Source organism: Eumetopias jubatus, unplaced genomic scaffold (genome assembly GCF_037043125.1).
Source record: "Eumetopias jubatus isolate StellerSeaLion01/CBP00866 unplaced genomic scaffold, mEumJub1_p1.0 scaffold_3, whole genome shotgun sequence".
NCBI lineage: Eukaryota > Metazoa > Chordata > Mammalia > Carnivora > Otariidae > Eumetopias > Eumetopias jubatus.
In genome coordinates this window covers 71,756,894-71,784,366 of record NW_028274809.1, presented here as the reverse complement: position 1 = coordinate 71,784,366, position 27,473 = coordinate 71,756,894, and the positions used below count along the sequence as shown (strand labels likewise).

General features: G+C 34.3%; 1 protein-coding gene across 21 annotated transcripts in view; it reads right to left on the bottom strand.

Annotated features, from left to right (window-relative positions):
• BAZ2B (bromodomain adjacent to zinc finger domain 2B) overlaps positions 1 to 27,473 on the bottom strand; it is a 381,759-nt gene that overhangs the window by 82,248 nt on the left and 272,038 nt on the right. For 13 of the 21 annotated variants that reach the window (XM_088021659.1, XM_088021666.1, XM_088021670.1 and 10 more), the window contains 9 exons: positions 26,799 to 26,966; positions 25,653 to 25,846; positions 19,411 to 19,614; positions 18,714 to 19,109; positions 13,354 to 13,960; positions 11,415 to 11,708; positions 10,174 to 10,234; positions 9,264 to 9,372; positions 8,898 to 8,999 (listed from right to left, as the gene is read on the bottom strand). In XM_088021659.1, coding sequence (XP_087877785.1) covers positions 8,898 to 8,999; positions 9,264 to 9,372; positions 10,174 to 10,234; positions 11,415 to 11,708; positions 13,354 to 13,960; positions 18,714 to 19,109; positions 19,411 to 19,614; positions 25,653 to 25,846; positions 26,799 to 26,966 — 2,135 coding nt within the window. The remainder of the gene's footprint in view (positions 1 to 8,897; positions 9,000 to 9,263; positions 9,373 to 10,173; positions 10,235 to 11,414; positions 11,709 to 13,353; positions 13,961 to 18,713; positions 19,110 to 19,410; positions 19,615 to 25,652; positions 25,847 to 26,798; positions 26,967 to 27,473) is intronic. The other 8 variants (XM_088021665.1, XM_088021667.1, XM_088021673.1 and 5 more) reach the window with 4 other exon arrangements.

Genomic DNA, 27,473 nt, shown 5'->3' with positions numbered 1-27,473 from the left:
CACTACCTTTTTTTTTTTATCCAGTTACAATCTTTTTTTTTTTATCCAGTTACAATTTTTAAATAGTTGTTTTATTTAGCTAGGAAAATACACCTGTGTCAAAAAAGGAATAGATTATTTTGGTGCCCAAAATTTACCAGACAAATACAGTGACATTATCATTTACATTTTTGCCCTTGGCATTTATAAAGTAAATACTTGCCAAGGGAACTGCATATATTGTGCTACATATATAGTCTTTTGACTCCTGGATTTTAGAAAATGAGAAATGGATTGCTACGAAAATCTGAAGCTTAAGTTACAGCTTTAACTTACTGAGTAGTCAAAATAATTGTGAAGGGGAGAAAGATGTAGTTTTCTCAATAAGCTTTTCCTCAGAAAAAACAAATATAATTTATATCACCTAATTCATATGCTATAAGCTTTTTTGTCAATCAGAAATTATGCATCAAAAGAGAGTAAGCTTATTATTTTTTCTTAATTTCTAAGACTAAGATAGTAAATGGTTCCTGAAAATAGTCAAGATTTGAAAGATGAGGACAAAAAGAAAACAGATGATCAACATGATGGATATGGTGACAAATCAGGTTTATTTTACCATTATAATTTTGCTTTCAAAAGTTACTAATTTCAATCTTTAGCAATAACACCTTTATTTCTATATATACCAGAGAAGAAAAAAGATTTATGTTTTATTTCAGGACTGAACAGAATAATTAACATAAGTAAATAAGTACACCATATAATATACACTTCAATGCACTATAAAAGTGCAATATAAGACTGTCATGTATTATAAAAAGTTTCCACTACTTAAACATTTGTTGAGACACCACTTTGTACAAGGCATAGTAGTGTCTAAAGGTAAATGAGAATCTTCTCCCCGAAAGGACCAACATTTTTAACTCGGGACAGCATGCTATTCCAATGCAGGTAATTCAAGGACCACACGCCAAGTAGTCATAAATTTGAAAAAGAGTTTAGAGGTTGGGACAAAAAGTTGTCTGAATTGTCCACTTAAAAAATAATGATGGTCTGAATTAGGGCTTGAGAATTAGAGCTGGAAAGGAAGGTGAATACAATGGGTCTTTTAGGAGGGAGAACTACCTGGATGTGAAGGAGAGAAGTCTGAATGGAGACCAGAAAGGTGATTTAAGTTTGAAGTGATCTCTAGGTAACATGGAAAAGGGAAATGGTAGTGAGATTTTCTTCCCAAAGTGAAGATACAGGATGGAAAAATACTTGAGAAAACCTATGAATAAAATTTCTTACTCTCAGGTATTTTATACCTTAAACACTAACTAGAACTTAAAAATCCAAAATCTATAAAGAACTTATCAAACTCAACACCCAAAGAACAAATAATCCAATCAAGAAATGGGCAGAAGATATGAACAGACATTTTTCCAAAGAAGACATTCAAATGGCCAACAGACACATGAAAAAGTGCTCAACATAGCTCGGCATCAGGAAAATCCAAATCAAAACCTCAATGAGATACCACCTCACACCAATCAGAACGGCTAAAGTTAACAAGTCAGGAAATGACAGATGTTGGTGAGGATGCGTAGAAAGGGGAACCCTCCTACACTGTTGGTGGGAATGCAAGCTGGTGCAACCACTCTGGAAAACAGTATGGAGGTTCCTTAAAAAGTTGAAAATAGAGCTACCGTACGACCCAGCAATTGCACTACTGGGTATTTAACCCAAAGATACAAATGTAGTGATCTGAAGGGGTATGTGCACCCCAATGTTTACAGCAGCAATGTCCACAATAGCCAAACTATGGAAAGAGCCAAGATGTCCATCAACAGATGAATGGATAAAGAAGATGTGGTGTATATATACCATGGAATATTATGCAGCCATCAAAAAACCCAAAATCTTGCCATTTGCAATGACGTGGATGGAACTAGAGGGTATTATGCTAAGCGAAATACGTCAATCAGAGAAAGACATGTATCATATGATCTCACTGATATAAGGAATTCTGAATCTCATGAAACAAACTGAGGGTTGCTGGAGTGGTGGGGGGGTGGGAGGGATGGGGTGGCTGGGTGATAGACATTGGGGAGGGTATGTGCTATGGTGAGTGCTGTGAATTGTGTAAGACTGATGAATCACAGATCTGTACCTCTGAAACAAATAATACATTATATGTTTAAAAAAAAAAAAGAAGATAGTAGGAAGGGAAAAATGAAGGGGGGAAATTGGAGGGGGAGATGAACCATGAGAGACTATGGACTCTGAGAAACAAACTGAGGGTTCTAGAGGGGAGGGGGGTGGAGGGATGGGTTAGCCTGGTGATGGGTATTAGAGGCCACATATTGCATGGAGCACTGGGTGTTATACACAAACAATGAATCATGGAACACTACATCAAAAACTAATGATGTATGTATGGTGATTAACATAACATAATAAAATAAAAACAAATTCAAATGAATAATTTTAAAATACTTCTATATTCAGAAATTCAAAAATTATATGAAATTTAATTCAAATATGATTTGTATTTCAACATTTCTATTACTCTTCATAAACGATACTCTAAAGTATAGTTGAACATCTCATGAGCAATTGGCCTGTTTTCACTTTATCTTACAGACACTGAATTGTCTACCTAGGATCCTACATTTTACTGACAGCTAAGTCCATATGTGATTTGCCAGCAACATGTTCAGGTTTTAATGAAATGTATTCTCAGTCTCATTCTTGCTTTAATTTGATGTCATAGCTTGTCTTTATTTTTCTTTTGTTCATTCCATTTTGATTTTATATACTTGTAGGCTGATTTATTTTGGGATTCTGTAAAGGGTATGTAAGTAAAAGAAGTAAACTAGTCCACCAAAAGTCAATTCATTGAGTAATCTATTTGCCAAATTACTGAGTTTTTGTTTTTGTTTTTTAAGTTGAGTATCACCAAGACTTTGCCACAGCCATTTCAGCATGGATTTGCAGTCCTGGGCCATTAAGTGTCAATTCCCATGTTAATACTTGAGATGTCTAATACTTTTCCAATGCTCAATGTTATGTAAGTGAATGGAGGAACTTTACTCATATTTTTCCGGATTGGGACCTGTTTCTCTATCCCAGTCCTTGCCTCTGGTAGTAAAACAGCTGAGGTGAATATTTTAAATCTGGATTAAGATATTTGGTCCAACAATTTTAGATCTGTTAGTCATCTGATGAATTGATCATTTACCTAACTGATTTCTGGCTAAATAATTTTCAGTAAATTTAACCACAGTTCAAGTAAACAAAACTGATTTTTTTCACCACCTTTTCTTTATAAGTATACTTTCAGAATCCTTTATTTCTTAAAAATTAATTAAAAAGCTTTTTGAATGTCATACCTAAGAGGGAATTGATCTTAAAGACCTCCTATGATATATATCCTTCACATCAGAGATGAGGAAATTAAGGCCTAGAAAAGTAGGCCTCAGCTTTTCAAAGTAACATTAGGATGCTGAGTTACCCTGCCAGGAGTCTAAGAAAAATTTCAGGGCACAAGCAACATGAGGGTATCAAATATTTTTGACAGAAATTCCCATTTTAAGAAAAACATTAAAGTTAGTATCATGAGAAAAATCAAAATTTTGTTGAATTTCCTTATGCCTATTTCATATTTTAGCATTATATCTATTTTTAGTTACTTTACAGTGCAGAGATAAGTAGTGAGAGCTTTATGTACCATGAACTTTACAGCACTGGGGATTCTTAATCTACTATAATCATATAGTTTATTATCATATGCTGAATAGCATTTCAAATATGTGAAAGAGTAAGATTATTTATGCTGGGGAGATGGGCATCACCTACTAAAAACCATTGAGAAAGATGTGGTTTGATACAATTATTCCACAATGCTGGCCATGCTTTCTAGTTACTCACAGTAGGTTACCCTCTAAGAGCCATGACCTTCAAATACCTCTTTAGCTCCAAACTTGGATTCATACAGTTGGCCTCCTAGTAGAGGCCCTTGCCTATCCATCAAAAATCCTACCTGGTAGATTAGTGACCTAAATTTTCAGTTTTTTAGATTTCTGGTACTGATCTTTCATGTTCTCAGTGTCCATATAGGCCCACAGCTATGTTGCATTAGGTGTGACAGTTAACAGCAGAGTTGAATTAGAACCCTAGTTGTTGACTCCCAATCTTTTGTTCTTTACTTTTATGAAATAATTAGCAGCATTACAATCTTGCCAGAGACTTGTGTGTTGTCTGCTTTATTGTGAAGTCTCCGATATTCCTTACTAACAAAATCCTGATTTTCGCGGGACAGCATTATGCTCAGTGTTTTATCTTCTCTAAGCCAGTGATCATAACTCTTATGTCTTTTGTACTCTTCAGTTTCTCTACAAACACTAGTTTTGTTTTTTCAAAGCCAGGTTTTCATTTCTGTAGTTTTGAAATGTGTTCAGTTTTCTTTATGGAAAATGCCTTTAGGGAAAATTTATCTGGGGGGAAAATGCCTGGCACATTAAGTATTTGCCACAAATATTTATTGATTAAATGACTAAGAAAAAAGGCTCTTTTCAGTAAGAATTATAAATATTTTTCTTTTCTCATGGCCTTACACCATTAAAAAGAAAAAAAAATCTTTTTAAAAAACATACATCTCAAATAGAAAAGGCAGCATTTACTAAGTCACTTTTAACTTGGTCCTTCTTTGCATCCTTCCTTCTCTTTGTTTTTCTATCCTGAATATAGTAAACATTCATTAGTCTATGCTTATGAACATACTGGTTGAAAAAATAAACTTAATTATTACATTCATGCTTAAATGTTTTCTTCTCTACAATTCACAAAAATACTTTTCAAAGTAGATGATCATATATTTCAAAATAATCTTTGTCATTAATAATTTATCTTGAAGCCTTCAGATATTCCTATAAAAATGTGGAAACCTTTTTACCTAAATATCTTATTTAGGTAAATAAAAATAACCTTATTTTATATTTACCAAAATATGTCGAGCTCATCCTTACTATTATTTTGACACCCAAAACCAAAATAAAATGAAAACAACGATAAACATTAGGTTTAACAAGTTCTTTATAATGTGATGAAGCAGAAGTCTGTAAGGAATCCATTTACCTTAAACTCTTTTCAAAGGAGTTTCACTGGCTAAAATAGTTAACAGAATTTCATTACAAGGTAGCCAGCCAGTAAAGCATGGCCTTGTAAGAGGGTTCATTTTGTTCCATGAAGCCTATTATCCCTAAAATCATGGTTTTTATAGAAGCCTGTAGGAAGTGATTGGCATGTAAGTATCAGAAGTCACTGACAAGTAGCTAATTCTACAAATCTCTTACCACATTTGTAGACTGAAATAAATAACACTGATAATGAATAGATTAAAGCGTCCCCCCATTTCTCTCTATTTACTTTAATCAAGGACTTTTCTTTCTTACATTTTGAAAACAATCATTAGATTGTTGTCTATTTACTTAAATTTCAATAAATATAAGCTCTCATACCTCTCCTCTTATTGTATTATATGCACAGTGAGTCAATATTTTCAAATGTTTGCTGTTAATAAATATATGTATAATCTATCCTAAGCTCAGAAATACCTTGAGTGAAAAATAACTTAAACAAAATAACTATGGTTCTCTATTGCAGACTAGAATTATCTTCTAGCAGAAATTATCATTTCCTAAATTTTAGTTGTAAAACATAGAGCTTTGCAATACCACTACTGAAATTTTTGAAATGCCTTGAAGAAAATGAGAACTTACAGAACTAATATTGGTTATTTTTGATAACTTAATGAGAAAAAAGAAAAATATGATGGAGAAATTATATTTTCCAATGCAAATAGTTTATTAGGAAAGTGACTAAGAATAGTAACAAATCTGCAAATACAGCATTTCATTTGCTATCAAACATCCAAAAAAGATAAATGAAGCTTGGAAAACTGTAGCAGTAATATTCCAAGTCATTAGGTACAACCTGCATGCATTTGGAAAACTGAATGCTTACCTTTTTTAGAAGGGGTAGAAGTATTTATTTTTTAATATAAAATTGTTTTTCACTTTGTATGTAATACAAGCAAATTTTAGAAAATGTGAAACTTACAAAAAGTAGAAAGAAAAAAAAGTGATCCACTGTACCACCAACCATTACATCTATCATTTAAATCTTGACACATTTTCTCCCAATCCTTCAATATGCAGTTTTGTTTTTCAGTATCTATATAGTCATCATTCCCTTTCTGCAATTTGTATAAAGGCAGACATACTGTAAACGCACACAGATCATTTCTGCATAGTACCAGTGGCTTGGCCAAACTATATTTTACATCTTCTACAAAATTTAGGCCAATCAAATTATCACACATCATAGTTACTCTAACAAAAATATATAATTTTTGTTCATTTTCATAGAAAATTATTATATAATTATATACATTTCTAATTAACTGAACTTTTCTTGGATTACTTACCTTTAATTGTTGTTCTCTCAAAAGTATCCTGAAACAAATCCAACTTACTAATTTTTTTAACTGACAGAAGTGCTCTCAAAATTGCTAATATTTCCCTTAGCAGTCGGCCGAAATGTTGGCAGCTTAACATATTCTGAATTTAGTAATTCATCATATTTCCTTGATGAATTGATCTCTCAACAAAGCAATACACATTTGGAAACACTGATTATGTTTAATAAAAAGTGAATGGATGTCAAAGAACATCTTATTCTGCCTAATGAGGCTTTATAGATTAAGTCTAATTGTCACTGATACAAAACTAAAAATCCTTTATGTATTGAACAGCAATTAGCTTTCCTCTCAGAACAAAAATCTATTCAACTTAAACACATAAGGATATCTTTGTCATAAATAAGACAAGTAAGGATTTGATACCATGAGCCAAAAGATTAAAAAATGACTAGGATTTTTAAATAAGATTATTATTGTTTTCTACTATTTTTTGTGATAAGAAACTGATCCAGTATATATGGAAGTGGGTATAATAACAATAAAATTCTGAGGATCTGTATGCTAACAGATTTAGTCTAAGTTTAAACTTTTTTTTAAATAAATAAATCTTTATTTAAAAAATTTTTTTAAAAAGATTTTTATTTATTTATTGAGAGACAGAGAGTGAGAGCAAGAGAGCATGAGTGGGGAGAGAGGCAGATGGAGAGGGAGAAGCAGACTCCCCACTGAGCAGGGAGCCCAACAGGCATCTCAATCCCACGACTCTGGGATCACGACCCGAGCCAAAGGCAGATGCTTAACCAACTGAGCCACCCAGGCGCCCCTAAACATTTTTTAAGTTTAAAAAATAAAAAAAGAAAAATCCTAGAATATATATATATATATATTAAAGATTTTATTTATTTATTTGACAGAGAGAGACACAGCAAGAGAGGGAACACAAGCAGGGGGAGCAGAAGAGGGAGAAGCAGCCTCCCAGGGAGCAGGGAGCCTGATGTGGGGCTCGATCCCAGGACCCTGAGATCATGACCCGAGCGAAGGCAGATGCTTAACGACTGAGCCACCCAGGTGCCCTCTAGAATATATTTCAATCAAGAAGCTAAGCCTCAGAGAAATATATTTTGGCATTTTAGAATTACCAGGAAAGAAACAAGCGGAACTGGATGCAACATGTTCCTTAAAAAGTAATAGACAATAATGAAAATAGGTTATATGATGAATGTAAAAGACCACTGTTAGAAACCCTAAGTTTTAGTAATGTCTCTGCCTGGTTGAGACTGTGTGATCTTGGAAAATTCCCTTAATGTCTGAGGTCTCAAAAAAAACCTCCTGCAGAATTAGGAAGGCCTTTTTTTATTTCTTTAACTATAATATTAGAGGGTAAGATAGGATGGAAGAACCTGCCTATTCACACTAGAAAATATTTATTACTGGAAAAAATTTCTTTCTGTGCCAAAAGGAAGAAAGAGTCAATCAAGAAAGAAAATATCAACTTCAGTTGGCTGAGCAATTTAACCTTTTGAAACATTTTCATGCATATGATCTCATTTTAACCTCACCATAATCCTATGAGGCAGAAGTAAAATTATTATTGTCTTTATTTTGCAGACAAAGAAATTGAGGGAAAAGGTGGCATTATTTTGATGCTTGAAATCACAAAGTCTATTTCACAGGTTAACAAGAATCTAGGTCTCCTTACTCCTTAACTAGGTCCTCCTTCAGTGGAGCTGACAAAGTTAAAGGGAATAATAAGCATATGTAGCTGAATCCAAGTAAGAAACAAAAGCAAAATCCTAAAGGAAACATACAGGAAATGAAGTCTCTGTGGTGGGTTCTTTGTGCTGATTGGTAAGGTTGTGTACTTAACCCACAGGCAAAAAGGGAGTTGTGGTGATATTTTCAGAAATGTATATAATTAAGTGAAAAATTCAATTTCTGTAAAAAGCAGAAATTTCACTCACCTAATAGTAAGGAAATGTCCCCAAACCCCAAATTATCAAACTTGTGAAAATGGCTCATGTAGCATGACATAATCAGATGGACAAGATCCTTCCCAAAAAACTAAGGACTGACTTCTAACAACATATTTTTCCTATTCAAATTAATTTACCTTTAAATTAGTTTACCTTTCAGGGAACTAATGTTTTTCTATATTTCACGGGAACATGCAGATAATTTTATACCTGTATAAATTGTAAAATTGTTGACAAAATAAATAAACAGGAAAATGCTGACTTAAAAAATTTGAAAAAGACATCTATTATGTCAAAGCTCCTTGTTACTAGAATATAGTAAATTGAGGCCTTGGTGAGTGTTAACCACAAAGTTATATGTATAGCTTATACGAATTAACTAACAAAAGGCAATGCTTCAGAGTGTAGTGAAATTTACTTCATTTAGGTTATGGTACTACTTTTTGGTTTAAAGACTATACTTTTTAAAAAGTGGATACCTGCGGTCCATCTCTGGCTTCATAGAAGTCACCCACTCTTATTTTTGCACTGAAGCTGAAATTGTCCCTTGAGATATCCATTATTCCATTTCTGCTGAGATACTGAAAAAATCACATATTTTTCCACTTCAGGTTTTAATAATTACAACCCAGCTTTGATGTAGAGCTTTCTTCAGACACTAACGTTTTGCATATTCTATCAAGGGGCTATGGATTTAGAGAAGATCAATTTAAGTTAAGTACATTTAGACCCATATAAGAGAATATGTTGAATCAAGGAACTTTATCTGAGAAAGGAGAGCACCTTTTTTCCATAAACATGCTTAATAGGCACCAAATGTATGTTATTTGGTGAAAAGTATGTACCTTTATTACTTCAGGGTATTGCCTAAGTTTCTTTCCACATGGAGCATAATATGCTACTTCTCCTTGAAGGCGCCCTCCAAAGTTTCTTATTCTGGTCTCTCTTTGCCAGCTACAGGCAACAGAAATGAGAGTTATAACATATTTAGTTTTAAGAAAGCTTTTTAAAAAAAAACTTAAGAGCACATGCTTTTTAGACAACATAAAAAATACAAATAAAACAAATATAAATCCCTAATCATACAACTCAGATACATTTATCATTAAAGTTACTTAGATTTTTAGCTAAGTAATTCCACCAAAAATTAATTAGACTCAAGTTACAAATATTAAACTCCGTTACATTTCTTAGAAATCGTAACTGGTATTACTTCGGGTATTCAGACAAATTCAGTAACATGTGTCATTGTGTACTGATTTTTTATATCTGAGAAGCTTTAGGTGAAAAGAATACCGTAAACCTGGCTCTCTGCTCCTTGAGGATCACGTACTTCAAGTGTAAAACTTCTCAGTTCCAATTAAACCACGCTCTGCTCACGTCCCCCAGTTTTGCCCACAGTGGCTTTTTCTGTTCTTTAATTCCATCTTTGCAAAAACCTCTCATACTCTTAACTGTGTCTCTGCCCTGCCCTCTGCCAAATGATTTTCTCTTGCTTGCTCTTTCTTCAGTCAGTAGTCCCATTGCCGCATGACCCCATCCCAGCATTGCCATACCGAAACACTGCAGTTGGCCTTCATTTCAGTTTTCTGATATATCAACTTCTTTGCCCTTTGCTCTAGCTCTTCTGCTCTAATAAATACCATGCAATATATTCAATTCTTTTATGAATAGCAGAGAGTGAGATATAGTGAGAAATCAAACATGCATAAATATGTGGAGGCAAAGCAAAAAGAGAAGTCTTATTTTGCATACCCATATTCCAAAGGAATACGCAGTTCACGCTCATCTGTTACTCTTCTTCTTTTGGAAGTGCCTTCAAGAAAATTCAGCCAGTTAACATAAAAGATTAGTTTATATAGATGACAATTTTTCGATAGTTTTGAAACTCTTCTTTAAATATAATGACTTGAATTACTGAAGGTGTTTCTGCAACTTGTAGGTTACTTTTAGATGATGTGCAACAAAACACACTATACAGAGGATTTTTTTTCTGTCTCCTTTGGTCTGCATGATAGAATAACTGGTCTTTCTAATGAAAATACAATGGAAGGTAAAAATACATAGCTTTCCTCTCATTTTGTATTTAAAGAAATAGCTAAAGAAGGAGGAGGAAAATCGCAGATAGAGGTTTCAGGAAACCAGGTACAGTTGTTTTCATTGAGAATATGAGTTTTAAGATGCTGAAAAATTTCAACAGCTGGCTCATACACTTAAATATAACTTCTATGTTCATATAAATCCATAGTCACAACTACTACTAGATCTCTTAACCAAAAGTACAAAGGAATAGGATTATGATTATATGTAAAATTCTTCATAGACAATGGCCAAGTTTCACAAATGCAAATATGTGCATCTTAAATTAGTAGAATATCATACTGGTCCGTGGCAAATGAAAGCAAAACTAGACATTTCTAAGAAAAGAGTGAAATAAGTAAAGCAACATGATACTGCACTATACACTTCCATATTTTCTTAGCTATTGAAATAGAAATAAGTCCTTTTGGAATATTAATGTAAAAACTTTTAATGAAGACCTCTAGACGTTTATAAAAGGTCAAATAGAAAAAAAAAGATGTGGCATGTTAATGAAATAATAATGCTACTCACTAACTCAAATGACCTTTGGCTATGTGTTGGGCAGATATGCAACTGTATCTCAAGTCACCTAGTGAGCTCACTTTTATAAAGCACAAAAAAGTCCAACTGTTAGTCAAATTCTAAATTCTAGGAGCATAAACTGAACACAAAAGCAGGAAGATAATTGAAATCAAGAGCTGTCTGTCATCAATCAGGTTCTTAAATGGGAAGCACAGAATAAAAATGGTAATTGGTCATATCCTTTGAAAATACATGCTGACCTTTCTTAGCCAACCTCGAATCTAGCTGTAACACTTGATTCCAATGAGGTCATCCCCAGAACACTGGATAAATAATAATTCTTGCTATGGTTTGACTTCTACTTTACAATAATAAAAATAAAGTGTAGGTACCAGAGTGTGGACTTGAAGTAAGTGTGGAAGAAGGTGTGCCAAGAAAAGCAGGTGACTGGGACTCAGAACATAAGGCAGCAGGAGCAGAGCCTGGGGCTTTTGCTATGTGGAGGTTACGAGGTGTTGAGTGAGCTGTGAGACTGATGGAAGGGCTTTTGACAGAGGAAGTTGTTTTATTCAGTTTCCTTGAAGTTTTCTCTCCTTCAGTATCACTATCTGATTCATCTTGGTCTTTATCATCATCATCATCTTCTTCTGATCCTTCTGTATCTGATTCTGAATTACTATCTGATTCTGGGAAGTAAAAGAAGCATTTGTATATTATAACTAGATCATCACCAACATTTGCAGTTTGTATCTAAATGGAATAGTTTAGGAATCAGCATCTGTGATTGAACTCAACTGAGCGACTTTCCTGAAGAGTTCATGTAAAATTTATTATCTTACAAGCTATTTGAGTACAATGTATGCAGACTACAAATTCTCAAAATTCTTTGTTAAAAGTATCGGTTTTACTCAACACTTTAATCATAAAACAGTTCTTCTCACATGACACTATTCACATGATGAGTTCTGCTTAGTGGTTTCAAAATCATTTTTAATTTAATAGAGAAACTAAGGTGTAGAGGGAATAAAACTGATTCTTTAAATTAATAGATTCCAATAGCTTAAGAAGTATACTAGTTTCAGTATGAGGAAGAAAAGTCTGGAACTACCATCATTCTTACATCTGGGCTTTGAGGTAAAAGAAAACCATTTTTTGAGAGATTCTTGGCTTTTCTGGTTGTAGTTATTTTATGTAGATGCAAGACCTCATCAGGCTTCTCAGGCTTCACAAAAGACCAGGTTACAGAAATAATTATGTGGGAACATTTAACGGTTTAATTATTTAAGTTTGGTCTAGGAATGTAGTCCTATAAATGCATCGCTTCTTATAAACAGGTGTTTTTAATTCCTGGATTAAACTTCGATAAACACAGGCCTGATACTTGGAACATATTTTAAAGGTTCCCAGAGTAACAATTTTTGTGGAATCACGTTTTGTGTAGTACCATCGGCCTATTTTGAAATTTGTTATAAAAATTGCCTTTGAAAGTTATTAATAACGATATTCATACTCAATCATGCAAAGTTGTATTTATGGGAATCCCAGGAAAAAATATTATCAGGAAAAGTTGTTCTTACCCTGAGCAAGTAGGTTGTTTCTACCTTAGATGCTTTAAGTTGTATAACTGACTATATTTTCCTATTCATATTGGCAGCTAGAAAATTTACCACTGGACTTGTGGCTGACCAGTAACAAATCCAAATATTTTTATAATATGTATTTCACCTTTGTATATAAAATTTAAATTATTTAATATTTTATGCTTTCAATCTTCTGTGGAACAATGAGGAGAGTTAAGGGGAAGAAAAACAGAAAGAAGTTTAAAAAAAAGCAAAACTAAAAAGCAAATCAAAATAAAATCAAGGAGCACTCCACTTGATTAAATAAGTTCTGTGTTGCTAATGGACATTCGTAGGGATTTAGGTACTTTCTAAATGACTAACTACAATTTTACCTCCTTCATTCAAAATATCTACTGACACATTTAAATAAGTAGCAGAAGAAATGAAAAAGAAAGGACAAATGAATGGTCATGAATTAAAAGAAAATTAAGCAAATTTGTGAAGTTATTTCTTAATTTATGCATCATCTATTTTCACTTAAAGTTTTTATTCGTTTAATGTTAAATGAATAATAAAGCTGAGAATTTAACTTAGGACTTCTTATTTCAATCCCTCCAATATTTTACCAGCTCACTATGGACAGGCACATAGCTGTGTGAAACACAGTGAATGACAAAGACTCTAAGTCTGCGAACTAAGAACCTCCTTTAGCTTTTTTGGTCCACATAGCATTTAGATAAATACTTCAAATTTAAAAATAGAAAATAACCTGATTGGCTGTCATCAGATTCATCATCTTCATCATCTTCCTCATCTTCTTCCTCGTCATCTTCTTCTTCATCCTCATTTGAATCTTCAGAATCTTTACTACTGGGAATGTCTGAATCTGTTCCCCTAAACTGTTCCACCAGAGATTTTGTAGGGTGAGGGTGGTGCTGTGTTTTTACTGTGTTTACATTATTGCTAAGCGCTTTTTCCTTCCCTTGAGGGTGCACTATGGGAGAGGCAGAGGGTATCACAGTTGTCTGATTGCCGGTGGTCCTTCTCCCACTTGTACTCAAATGTACAGGTGAGGAAAAAGGGGTGCTACTTGCAGTAGCAATGTTTTCATTAATCTTACTCTGCATTTTAGTTTTGGTAGTAAGTGCTAGAGGAGCTTCTTGAATGACACTTTGAATAACTCCATTTGGTTGGTGATTACCTAAAAGTGCATTTGTCAAGAATGGATTAGGGTGGTTGTTCTCTACTGTTTGTTTTGGATGTGCTGGTGAACTAGAGGTTGCTTTTGGATTTGACAAAGCTGCAATAACCTTCTTCAAGCTCTTGGATGACTCTTGTTTCTTTAACTGCGCTGGGAATGTCTGTTTATATTGTTCCTGTTGAAACATAAGTTAAAAAACAAAACAACAATGTACCATAAAAACAAAGATTACTTCTATTTGCCTCCCATATCTGACAACAGCTGCTCATATACAAATTTAAATTATGATATACAAGTGCTTAAGATTAGTGGCAGTAATGACTAGTTGGTTGCTGAATCTTGGCTAGACATAATACGTTTAAAATTCAATTAGTCTTTCTCCCCTCAAAATATAGGTTTCCTGACTGCCCCTCTCTCATTATTATTGCTCCCACGGTCTTGATAATCTAAATCTGAAACTCTAAAAACATCTTTTACTTTTCTCTCTTCCAAGTCAGCCATATCCCTATGTCTTTTGGGTTGTTTCCTTAAAATATTGCTCAAACTTAAGCCATACCACCCTTTCTTCCCACACAACTCCCAATATATGCTATATGACAATGCCAATTTTATCTTAATTTACAGCCTTTACTTTGTTGTATTAGCTCCTTGGTTAAAAGTTTTAGTGTCTCCTTTGTCATTGGCAACTTTATAAAGCCTAAACACTTAATTTTGATCCTCAGATGACTTTTCAAGTAGGCACTAATAGAACTTTCTAGTCAAACTGGACTACCATGCCCTGTGCATGTCATACTTTCACTACCTCCACATTTTGCTATAATCATGTTCTCTGTGTGAAACATCCTCCTCTTATAAATCTCAAGCTGATGAAATCTTGTTCCTTCTTCAAAATCCCACCCAAGAAGTCTTCCAGGTTTGTTCCAGCCAGAAGCACTCAATATCTCTATCCTTTGAACTCCTTTACCTCCTATTTGTTACCCTGTACTACCTGCAGCATACATGATATGAAGCTGTTGGGACGTCTGGCTCAACATTCTGTGGGATCTACCTTACAGTGCCTTTAGCACATTAGCATTAGAAAGCGTGTAAGACAATAGTTTAGAAAAATTATACTTTTGGAAAAAATTGATTTGTAAACCACTAAGCCATAAAACTTACATCTGTAAATAGGAACAAAAAATTATTTGGCTCTCAGAATCTTCTTAAAAAGAATAAAACCATATAACTTTATTAAATATATATAATTAATACATGAAATACTTAAGTAGAATGATTAAAATATTTTAAGTTACTAGAAATACAGTTAAATTTCAGAAGGTAAAATCTGTAATGAAAATGGCTGCCTTAAAATTAAAATCAGCAGTGCCGTCAGCTTGGATCTGGGCTCTTAACACTCTAGTCGGCAAAAATTTGTGGTGGGCATTTCAGAAGTATAAATGCAGATGGAATGCAATATAGAATGACGTATTGAGTCTTTTAAAGGAGCAGTACTAATAAGCAGTATGCAATTCCTAATAAACTGCTTTATCTTATTTAACATCTTTACTGTAACACTTCACTTTGTAAACAAAGACTGTCACATAATACTCATACCTAAGGCAATGCTTCACAAAAAGAAAGTGCTTAATTAGTATTTATTCAGTGAATAAAATATGGAAAATTATACTAAATTATTGTATTTACCTTTTAAAAAGAATTTTATGGCAAAATTCTTATATAAAATACATTAACATACTTAATTTTACTTAATATTTATATAATAAATATATATTACATGTAAGTATATATTATATAATGTACTTACCTTCATATTTAATATATACTGATTTAAGTTTTCAGCAGAAAAATTTAGTGTATTTTCATTTCTTAGAACAAAATTATGTCATATAATCGTTTTGTACTCTTTTTTTACAGGTAGTAAATTTGCCTTCTAAATACATAGGATCAAAACAGTCATGAAAACAAAACCTCGCCCTTTAGTTTTATGTTTTAATTTTCTGAAATTGCTTCTCACTCCATAATTCTAAAGACCCACTTCCCATATAATGACACCTGAAGGTTTTCAAAAATAACCAAAGATCACTGTATTTTATCCTAAGAGTAGTAGCAGTTACTTTTTTAAGGCAAATATGTTGTGCTTTTTGATATTGGGGGTGGTACATAAAAAGGAAGAGGGGAGAAAATTGAGAACTGCACAGAAGTAAATGTCTTGCTGTTCTTGGATGACACTTGGATGACAAGCGTATGGAGACAGGTTTGAAATTCTGTCCTTCCTCCAAGTTCTTGTTCCCAGCCCTTACTGAGTCTCTCAGTCCACACAAAAAATCCTCTAGGCAAAATTTGATAAAGAAAATTCACTACTGTTATATAGATCCAATTAATGTGTACTGATTTGAATTAAATGTCTATACTATACATGTATGGAAAGAACCAATGATTAAATAATACTTAAAAAAAATCACAGACTAGTGGGAGAAACATACATGGCAGGTAACATGAAATAGAGACTATCATAAGAATAAAGCAAAATTCTATATGTTAGACTGTCATATAAAGAAAGAGAGCTGATGTAAGAAAAATATTTATAAAATACCCTATAACTCAATACTAGGTACCAATGAAAAGTAGATAAAGTCATTTAGAGTTGAGTCTAATGTGAAGATCCACTCACATAAAATATTTCTCATGAACTACCATTATCATTTTAGAAACACCAAATTATTTCATCTTAATCATGGGTTTTAATGTAAGAATGACCTTGGTTTAAAATCCTTCTGCTCTTTACTTGTTCTGTGATGTTAGCAAGTGACTTAATCTCTCTAAGCCTTAGTTTCTTTACCTCACACAATTTTGTAAGAATCACATAAGATCAAATGTATAGGAAGTCTAGGTTGGTTACATTTATTAAGCAAGTGTTTAATAAGTGACTTTCTAATAGGCAGTCATATAAAATTATTTTAATAAGAAATATTTAAGAAACTTTGAAAAATCCAGAAACCTTTCAAAATGCAAATAACTCTTGATATGCTCTATAATCTATCTTAAAGTAGAATATACATTATTGAAAAATTAAAATAACTCAATGTAATTTTTAGTTTGCTTAATTTACTCATGGAGAGTCAATAATGTGATGCCAATAATAATACTTCCTTATGACTGAGCAGAGCATTACAGGTTATCATATGCATGGTATAATACCATTGGTCATTCCATGTAGATCAGGGGTTCGCAAATCTGGCTATCCATTTGGACACTTTTTTTTTTCTTAAGATTCTATTTATTTATTTGACAGAGAGAGAGCGAGAGAGGGAACACAAGCGGGGGGGGGGGGGCGGGAGAGGGAGAAGCAGGCTTCCTGCAGAGCAGGGAGCCCAATGTGGGGCTCGATCCCAGGACCCTGGGATCATGACCTGAGACGAAGGCAGACGCTTAATGACTGAGCCACCCAGGCGCGCCTGGAAGCTTTTGATATATGCAATACCTTAGTCTCAGCACAAGATGTCCTGATTTCATTGTTCTGAGGTGTTATTCTTTTTTTTTTTTTTTAAGTTTTCCAAGTGATTCTAGTGTATACTTAGGCTTGTGAACTACTCATTTAGATTCTCAAAAAGGCCTGATTTATCCAAGTCTTTTTTACTTTGACCCTGTTCTTAAATTCTTCACAGTAAAATAAGATTTAATGGACAAGGACACTGTAACTTTTTTAAGAAAGAATGGCAGCATATCACACAGTGTTTAAGAGCAAGGATTCTAGTGCTACGCTGCCCAGATATGAACTCTAACTCTATTACTAACTAGCAGTGTGATCTTGGGGGAATTATTTAAGTTTCATGAATCTCAACTTGATTGTCTGTAAATGGGCATTATAATATCAGTAGCACTTACAGATGTTAGTGTTCAATGAGTAAATGCATTTTCACAATAGCTGGCAAACAGCAGGAGCTGTACAAGAATTATCTAATGATTAGGAGGCCTAATGACAATTTTTGTAATCAAAAGACAGGATATTATGTTCAAACATAATATATTTTCTCTACTCTAGATTGGTCCTAGAATAAAAGGCATTGGTCATTTAATTATTAGAATTCTACTAGACATATGAATGTAGACTATGTAGTAATATAAAATCAATAGCAAGAAAATAAAGAAAAAATTCTCTGATTAGTAGTTCTGGTATTTGTATAAATAAAATTATTCAAAATATTTTGTATTTCACATAATTTGTTAAAAATGGCAAAGAAACTCTCTGTCTAAAACAAACAAATAAATCTTTAAAAAAATTCTTCAAAAAAGTGGGGGGGGGCACCTGGGTGACTCGGTTCAATGTCTGATTCCTGGTTTCAGCTGAGGTCATGATCTCATGGGTTGTGAGACTAGCCTGGAGTCGGGCTCCATACTCCCCACCCAGTGAGAAGTCTGCTTGAGATTCTCTCCCTTTGCCTCTACCCCCACACATTATCTCTAAACTAAGTAAATACATCTTAAAAAAATTATTTTAAAAAATGGCAAAGGAAAATGATTCTTCATAAAGGATTTTTATGCTTGTAATTGATAGGATCACAGAAGTAAACTATTCAAGTTTATTTCTTTAAAAAAGAATATATTGATATTAGAAAAAAAAGGACATTGATCTTAAACAAAATAATTGTGGAGTATATCTTATTCTAACATATGTCTCCCCTTACTACTAAATCATTATACCTCAGGAAAAAAAAAATGACACAATCGTGTTGCCAAAAATATATTAAGCAGATGTATATGTAACTATAAAATCAGAGAAATCTAGCCTTCTCATGTGCATATTCTCTTCCTGGTAACTAATAAAGTATGGAAATAAGAGTAGAATTTAATTTAAACATATATTGTAAGACAATATAAAAGCTCTTTCTCTAATAATAAAATTCTTCTATAAGTAATTTTTCACTTACCCGTTTGGATCGCATTTCACTGGTCAAAGGACTAGATTCTTCAGAGGTATTTTTATTCCCTGCTTTAAGTACATCAGGAGAAGGAACTATGAGTTTCATGTAAGTTTCCTTTTTGGCTTGATTTACCAAAGATAAAGGTTTCACATTGGACACCAATCCCGTAGACTGTATTACACTTGTGTGTTTGTTCACAGATTCCTCCTTTGCCTGAGAGCTTTGGAAAATAAATGGAAGCTGCTGTGACAAAACCTGAGGCTGCTTCTGCTGGGATTGGAATGATGAGTGAGTCTGGGATTCAGACACAAGAGGTAATGGCTGGTGTATTCTTTTTTCCTGGGCTTTTTCAGCTGCTTTCTGTCCATCTGCTTTTGGGTCTGAAATACCATGTAATAGCACCTGTAAATAAAAATAAAAAGACGACTTCTCAGTATCTATTAAAACAAAGAATGTCAAGCAGTAAATTTGGAGAAAAAAGGGTACTTTAAAAAGTGCTAATTACTTATGATAGTTACATAAAGCTCACTAGAAAATATACCAAATGTCCCTTTAAAAATGTTTCTCCATCTCCTTTGTTGGGCAAATGTTAAGAACTAAAGACATGATTAACTTTAAACTTTATAGACTTTGAGAGTCAAGATAAACCAGTTAATTCCTAAATAGGAAGAATGTGTGGATACTGCCAATAAACTATTTATACCTGGTTGTTATTCTTATGTTGTGCTTCTGTCTCTGAATCAGAATCATCATCTTCACTTTCTTCAATACTTTGATCTTCTTCTTCTTCATCTTCCTCTAGATCATCTGAATCACTACTACTAATGCCTTCACTTGAGGTGTCTGATGATGTGCCCGAATCACTATCACTGTTGCTAGAACTTTCCATAGCTTTCTTCCTTGGTTTCTGGATAAAGACAAGTTTTTAGCAAGACTTTATTTTTGGAAAAATTCAAAGTTCAGTAAGAGGTATGCTCTTTTAATTTTCAAGTGATATTTCCATCTCAAAATGTCATTTTAGAAAAAAGAGAAAAGTTACATGTCGTGAGGGTAGTTATTCAACAAACAGATCCAATTAATTTATATGATAGGAATTCTCCAATGAAAAGTACAGGCTGTGTCATGTATAGAACATTAGAAACACTGACATAGTATATACAGATCTCTTCATATGACTGCCATGCTTCAAAATGTATGGCAGATTAAAAAGAGCAATTTACAAAATGATAATTCCAATTACAATAAGGGCTACAGACACTCAAGTTCTATATTTAGCTGTAGTCTTCTTTTTTATGTGGATAGTGAGTCAATAACCAATTATTTATATATAACATGCCAAACACACCTTCTAGATGCTGGACAACAATGATATCTAAGATAGAGTCCTTGCCTTCAAGAAACTTACATTCTAGTGCAGGTGGTGGTAGAGTAGACAAATGACTAATATGAAAGCAAATAATTCCATATGTAATAAGTACTGGAGAGAAGATAAAATAAGTAGCAAAAGACTTAAGGGCTGCTTTAGCAATGAATTTAATTTTTATATTTCACTTCAGAAAAGATAGAAAATACGATAAAGAGAGATATTAATTGGAACATTAAAGGCTCTACAGGAAAAAGAAAACCCAAAATTGGTAGAAAGTGACCATTAGGTCACATTAAAAAAAAAACTTTTGTGTTTAAATAACAGACAATAGTAGTGATGCCTGGGTGGCTCAGTCAGTTCAGCCTCCGAATCTTGTTTTCAGCTCAGGTCATGATCTCAGGGTCATGAGACAGAGGCCCAAGTGGGGCTCCGCGCTCAGTGGAAAGTCTGCTGGAGAGTCTCTCTCTCTCTCCCTCTCCCCCTCCCCAACTCTTACATAAATAAATAAATCAATCTTTTTTTTTTAAAGATTTTATTTATTTATTTGACAGAGAGAGACACATGTAGATCAGGGGTTCGCAAATCTGGCTATCCATTTGGACACTTTTTTTTTCTTAAGATTCTATTTATTTATTTGACAGAGAGAGAGCGAGAGAGGGAACACAAGCAGGGGGAGTGGGAGAGGGAGAAGCAGGCTTCCCATTGAGCAGGGAGCCCGATGTGGGGTTTGATCCCAGGATCCCGGGATCATGACCTGAGCCGAAGGCAGATGCTTAACGACTGAGCCACCCAGGCGCCCCTAAATAAATAAATCGTAAAAAAAAAAAAGAATAGACAATAGTAGTGGATACAAAGGAGGAAAAATCATTAGATGATTTATGACTAAATAACTGTATAACAATGGAAAGTTAAAATTCTGCCAATAGGAAGACTAAAAAGGAGAAATACTGACATGATAGAGCAAGACTAAGTATAATCCAAAGTTACATAGGAACATTTCAACAGGATTCACTGACAGATAAAATAAAGAACAAAATATAGAAAAAGCAGCAATAAATTACAAAAGCAATGAATTACAAAAGTTATGGTCTTAACAGCAATACAGTCTGTCATGACTAGTGAGTTGGGGCATGAAAGACAATAATACACTTCAACAGAAAGAAGCCAAGTTGAAGCGATAGTTATAGATTGCACATTAGTACTCTTTCCTCTGTGTTTTCTGAAATTTGATTTAAATGAAATGAAATACATATGAGTGAAGAGAGTCAGTGCTGTTGTTATACTCTCTTGCAATGGTAACCTGTGTTAACTGTTCCAAACTAGCAACCATAATGCTTCCTCCAGAGATACACCCTTCAATAAGCTGACTAACAGTAACCATCATTCCTGGAGCTATGTCTTTCCCTCACAGTAAAGCAGAATGATGAGACACTGACTTGGAATAGTGTGGGTATCACAGAATGAAAAAGACCAAAGTAAAGATTAAAGAGAAACAATAGTAACAATACACTATTACTACTATAACAAAATACTAACAATATAGTAACACTAAGTCTACCATTTATTTGGCAGAGAAAATTCTCCTTCATTGTAACCAAAATCTGTTGTGGGTTTATAGGCATGTATAGCAGGATCATGAAAATCATAGAGTCTAAGTAGAAGTTACCACTTTGGTTTTTAACAGAGGCTAAGAAAGGAGAAGAAGAAGGGAGATAGAGTAATTTACTAGAGAAAAATAAACTCCTATTTTAATGCACAAGTAATATGTGTAGTTTTTAATTTAAAGGTGACATGAGAAATGGAGTCTATATGCCTCAAGAGTGGGTCTAGAAGTGTGGATTCTAAAGTTTTAGAGTGCAAAATATTTACTTGCTGAACTTGCTACAACCAGCAGATTCCTGAGTCCCAATTCCAAATAGGGCACAGGGATCTGCATTAACAAGCACTTTAATGTGATTCTGATACAGATAGTCCTTGCAGACCATACACTGACAGTATACAAAGAGTCTGTGCCTTTATAAGGTAACAAATTTAGTCCCCATTTTAGAAAAAATGTAGACGTGAATAGACAAGTCTAGGTATTAGAGAAAAAGAGAAAATTAGTTTCAGTATTACCAATTTTGTCTCCTTAGTCTCTATTAGTTATGTGTGTGTGTATGTGTGTGTGTAGTTATTTTGTATTCATACACAATTCAGTACTGTGCCTCTTTCCTGTCATTTAAACATTTTAAAAATGAGTCTTCTTAGGTTATCAAAAAATGACCAGAGAAGAGCTTATTAACCAGCCCCCCAATCCCATTCCACTCTGGGAAAGCTTTTCAGAACCCTCTCCTTGAACTTTTCATTTCACTGTATACTTATTTCTTTCAATAACAAAATACATACAACTTCAAGGCTATTATGTACCAGGCATAGCTGCTCTCCTCTCCAGAGATACGAAGGTATGAGGGCAACTCTGCCCCAGTGGTAACAGGGAGAAGGGAATCAACAAACAATGTAAGTAAGTGTTGTTAGTGATACATACCATGACTAAAACAGGATACTTGGATAGACAGTGTGTGCTGGGGGCGGGGTGCGTGTGTGTGTGTGTGTGTGTGTGTGGAGATCTAGATGCAGTTATCAGGTAAGATCTTTCCAAGCTGAGATCTAAATGGAGAGTGAGAGACACTCACATAAAGATAAAAGAGTAGAGCCTTCAAGAACAGGGGAAAGACCAAAGGCAAAAGCCATGAAATAAGTCCGATATGTTAAAAAAATGGTGAGGCCAGCTACATCAACTCCAGCATAGGGAACCTGGGAGAGAGAGCCACAGAAAATAAGGCCGGATGGACTGGCAGGGGTCAGATCATACAGGGTCTTGTAGGCTGAGTGAGATAGGAAACTACTGGAGGGAATGATAACATAGGAGAGCTTAAAATCGTAAGAACTCACTTATGCTTTAAAAAGACTGGCTGTTGTGGTCACAATAACTTGTTACTGGCTTGTAATAGCAGGAGTGGAACTTACTCAAAGTTGAACAGTTTGTTTGTTTGTTTGTTTTTTCTCAACAGGCTGTATGTGTATTTTAGTCTGTGATGTACATTGTTTAATTCAAAATATCTACATTTATTCTAAATATGCATGCACTGTGTATGAGGGAATTGGACTTAATCAATGATTTTCAATACGTACTACTAAAATAGCAACCCCTAGGAGGGATCATCAAAATTAGCTAAAGAACATTTTTTCAAACTACACATGAAAAAGGTTACCCAAGCAATGTCCATACTACCCAAAGCAATCTATAGATTTAATGCAATCTCTATCAAAATACCAAAAATATATTTCACAGAACCAGAACAAATAATACTAGAATTTATATCGAACCACAAGAGACTCCAAATAGCCAGATCACTCTTGAAAAAGAGGAACAAAGCTGGAGGTATCACAATCCGAGATTTCAAGATATACTACAAAGCTGTAGTAATCAAAACAGTGTGGTACTGGCACAAAAACAGACACATAGATCAATAGAAAAGAAAAGAAAGATCAGAAATACTCACACTTTTAGGGTCAATTATTATCTACAACAAAGGAGGCAAGAAAAGACATTGGGGAAGAGACAGTCCCCTTGGTATTATAGCTGAGATGGTGAAGAAAGTGATGTGCGCCCAATCACAAACTGCTGACTCTGTTCCCCTAGAAAACCAGGCCTTCAACGTGGTTTTTATAGAATTTAGAGATGAGAAGATGCTGCCCTCATTATTATCTTTGTTTCCAAAATGTTTGCAGTTGATGCTAAAACTTTAATTCAAAAATAAACCAAGACCCCTCACTCAAGAAGAAATTACAAATGAGAGCAGACCAAATTCACTAATATGGGTACACTTACTAGAAATTCTGGATATAATGTGTTAGTTCATATAGCTGGAAGTATCTCAGCTTACTTGCATGGATGCATGAAACCTGGACTCAATGGTGGCCTACATTTAACAAAGTGGAAATGGCACAGCTTCCCTGGCATGATGTGGAAGAGGAAATATAAAGGCTCAGAGTGACCAGAATATTACAGTGAATTTATCACATGCAATTTGCATATCCACCCTACTCCTGATAATACCTTTTCTATGGCAGACAGGGTCTAGTCAGAAGGCAGAAACCACATCAGCAATTTGAACAGAGAGATTTTATCATATGGAATTATTAATTAGTAGCAGAATATGAACTACTAAGAGAGATAAAGAGACCTCTAAAGAATACTGAAATAGTGGGGCACCTGGGTGGCTCAGTCGTTAAGCGTCTGCCTTCGGCTCAGGTCATGATCCCAGGGTCCTGGGATCGAGCCCCATGTCGGGCTCCCTGCTTGGCGGGAAGCCTGCTTCTCCCTCTCCCACTCCCCCTGCTTGTGTTCCCTCTCTCGCTGTGTCTCTCTCTGTCAAATAAATAAATAAAATCTTAAAAAAAAAAAAAAAGAATCCTGAAATAGCAGATGTAGGGAATAGCCACTTCCTGTAGGGCAGAGGTAGAGTAGTAAAATAAAGGTAAACTTGGAAGAGGGCCTCTATCTTCCAACCTCGTTCACCTGAGCCTGAACTACAGACTTTGGAGAGTGGCTGTTACCCACTGGATGGCAGAAAAGCTCACTGAGGCATCACAGGTCAAGGCTGGCGAATAGGAAACATGCCAGCTAGCATGCCAGGAAAAGTTTCTGGAAACCTCCTCACTGGGGTGCCAGTAAAATTAGCTGGAAAGCCACCCACTGGCATCCCATCAAAACTTAACTACTAAGATGCCACTGGGAGACCCACTACATGGTGTGGACTACAATGTCTCTTAAACAGAGCCCACAGAGAAGCTGCCAGCTGGTGAGAAAGCAACCCTCTGGCAGCCACAGCATAAGACCAAGAAGAAAACACTGGAACCAGAAACTGAAGCCCTTTCTTCTTCCAGGGTTTCTCCAAGACCCTCTGCTGACAAGGTCTAACACTGCGCCAACTGGTAAAGGACAGGAGAGTGAATTTAGAGCTGAGAGGCATAAATTGATAACGTGCACAGCTGGGGATCTAATGAAATAAAACTGGCCATGAGGTGATAACTGTTGAAAATGAATAATGGTACACTGGATTATTATGCTCTTCTGTCTATTCTATGTATTTCAAATTCCCCATAATAAAATGTTTTCTTATCTTTGTTTTCCTAAAAACATAGGTTCTGGGGTCAACCCACTTGACTTCAAATCCTGGCCAATTACTGGCCAACTATTGTGAGGCTCTGTTTCTCCATTTGTGATAATAACACCTAGCTAATTAGGGGTATAGAGAGGATTAAAATCTGTATTATATGCAAAACAATTAGAGTAGAGCTGTTATGTGTTAAGTTCTCCATACATCTTAGCTATTATTACTATTTGTATTATTTATATTGGTGCTGACAGTTGTAATTTTTAAGAGCCCTAATGTTAGGACCAAACCATAAAAATAAACATGTGTAAAACAGGAGTGGTAATTCATAAGAAATTATTCCATAGATTCAGGTGGTTTGAACCTTAGAATGCTTATATAAAGATCTGTTATATATTTGTCCTTGAAGGAATAACTTACCTTATCTTTTATTTTGTCAGCTCTAGCATCCAAAGGCTGGTTTTTGTTTTGTTCCTGATTACATTTTCGATTTCCTCCACCTGAGCTTATACTTTTAGTTTGTCCCACAGAACTTGAAGCAGTAGTGGATAATACAGGTGTGTTGATACCAGATACAGATGATGTACTGTTTCCATTTATTGACCCATTTACACCTTGAAAATAAAAACAAACATGTTTATCCAAGAGAATATTGTTCAGTCATAAGAAGGAATGAAGTAATGATACATGCTAATATATAATGTGAATGACTCTTTAAAACATCATGCTAAGTGAAAGAAGTCAGACACAAAGTCACATATTGTATGATTCCATCTGTATGAAATATTCACAATAAATCCATAGAGACAGTAGACAAGCTAGTGATTGCCAGAGACTGAGGAAAGGAAGAATGGGGAGAAACTGCTTAAGGGGTATGGAGTTTCCTTTTGGAGTGATGAAATGTTTTGAAACTACACAGAGGTGGTGGTTGTTCAACACTGTGAATGCATTAAATGCCACTGAACTGTTCACTTTAAAATGGTAATTTTATATTTATCTGCATTTCACTTCAATTAAAATAATGTTTATAAATATAATTAAATGCAAATATTTCCCTTTTCAGAGCAAACTCACCAAAAACTCTTACCCAAGTGAAAAACGATAATAATAATAAATCATCCAAAATCCTATTATAATTTGCAAATGCTATTCTAACAACAGTTATCAACTGCAGAAATATTAATGATCACTTAAAAGAAAAAAGGAGTACTTGGATATTAGTTTTGATTAATTTAATGTTTAATTACAGAAGTAAATCTTATACTGGGTTACACAAAGGAGGTAATGAAATAAAGGAAAAAGCAGTGAGAGTTGAGAGTTAGAAGGCCTGGGTTCAAATCCTGCCTCTGCCACAGTGACATGTAAGCAGTCCTCAAATGACTTATTTATTCTTGGATGCGAAATGAGGATACTTCCAATCTCTCCGAGTTATTGTAAGGAGTAAGCAAGACGTTGTGAAAAAGTGTCTAGTACAATGTTATATAAATGTTATTAAACCTAAACTCTACTGAAAATAGGTATTGGAATGGAGAGTTTGTAATACATCACTTAAGTTAACAGGCGTACCTTTTTCAGGACCATTTCTATTACTTTTTCCTGAAGTCCTTGAATGGAATGAAGAAGAATCATGATTCTGGGCTGGAGGAGCAAACAGTGGTGGAATTCCCAGTAATGGTGGAAAGAAGGTTGCCCCTGTACGACTATGAACATCTGTTGTTCGCCACCATTCTGCACCTCAAAACCAAACATCAAACAAACAAGCAAACAATACTTGAATTAACTTCCTAGTTAATGTAACAATGCTTTTTATATTTTATTCCTGGAAAAAATATCAAGTTTCATCTTGCAACAGAACAGCTGAATCATACACAGTTCTGATCATCTAACTATAAGAGAGCTGAGTAGATGTGATGTTATACACTCATCACTCCTCTCATTCAGACTGTATCCAAGGATCTTCACTTGGCAACTTCTTTGAACTCAAGTTTATGAAGAAAAAAGGTAGTCTATGATTTTAAAAATAAAATAGATAATTTGTAAGAGCAAAGAACTGTCTGACTTCTTGATCACTTATACCATAATTTTTCTAAATTAGTAAAGAAAAAATATTTAAGACTATACTAACGTATTTTAAAACCTTAGAATTTAAGGTTACCATTTACAACCTATGTTAAGGATTTCCTCAAATTACATACAATTTAAATCTCAGTCTGATAAATCATAAATAATAATACAAAGACT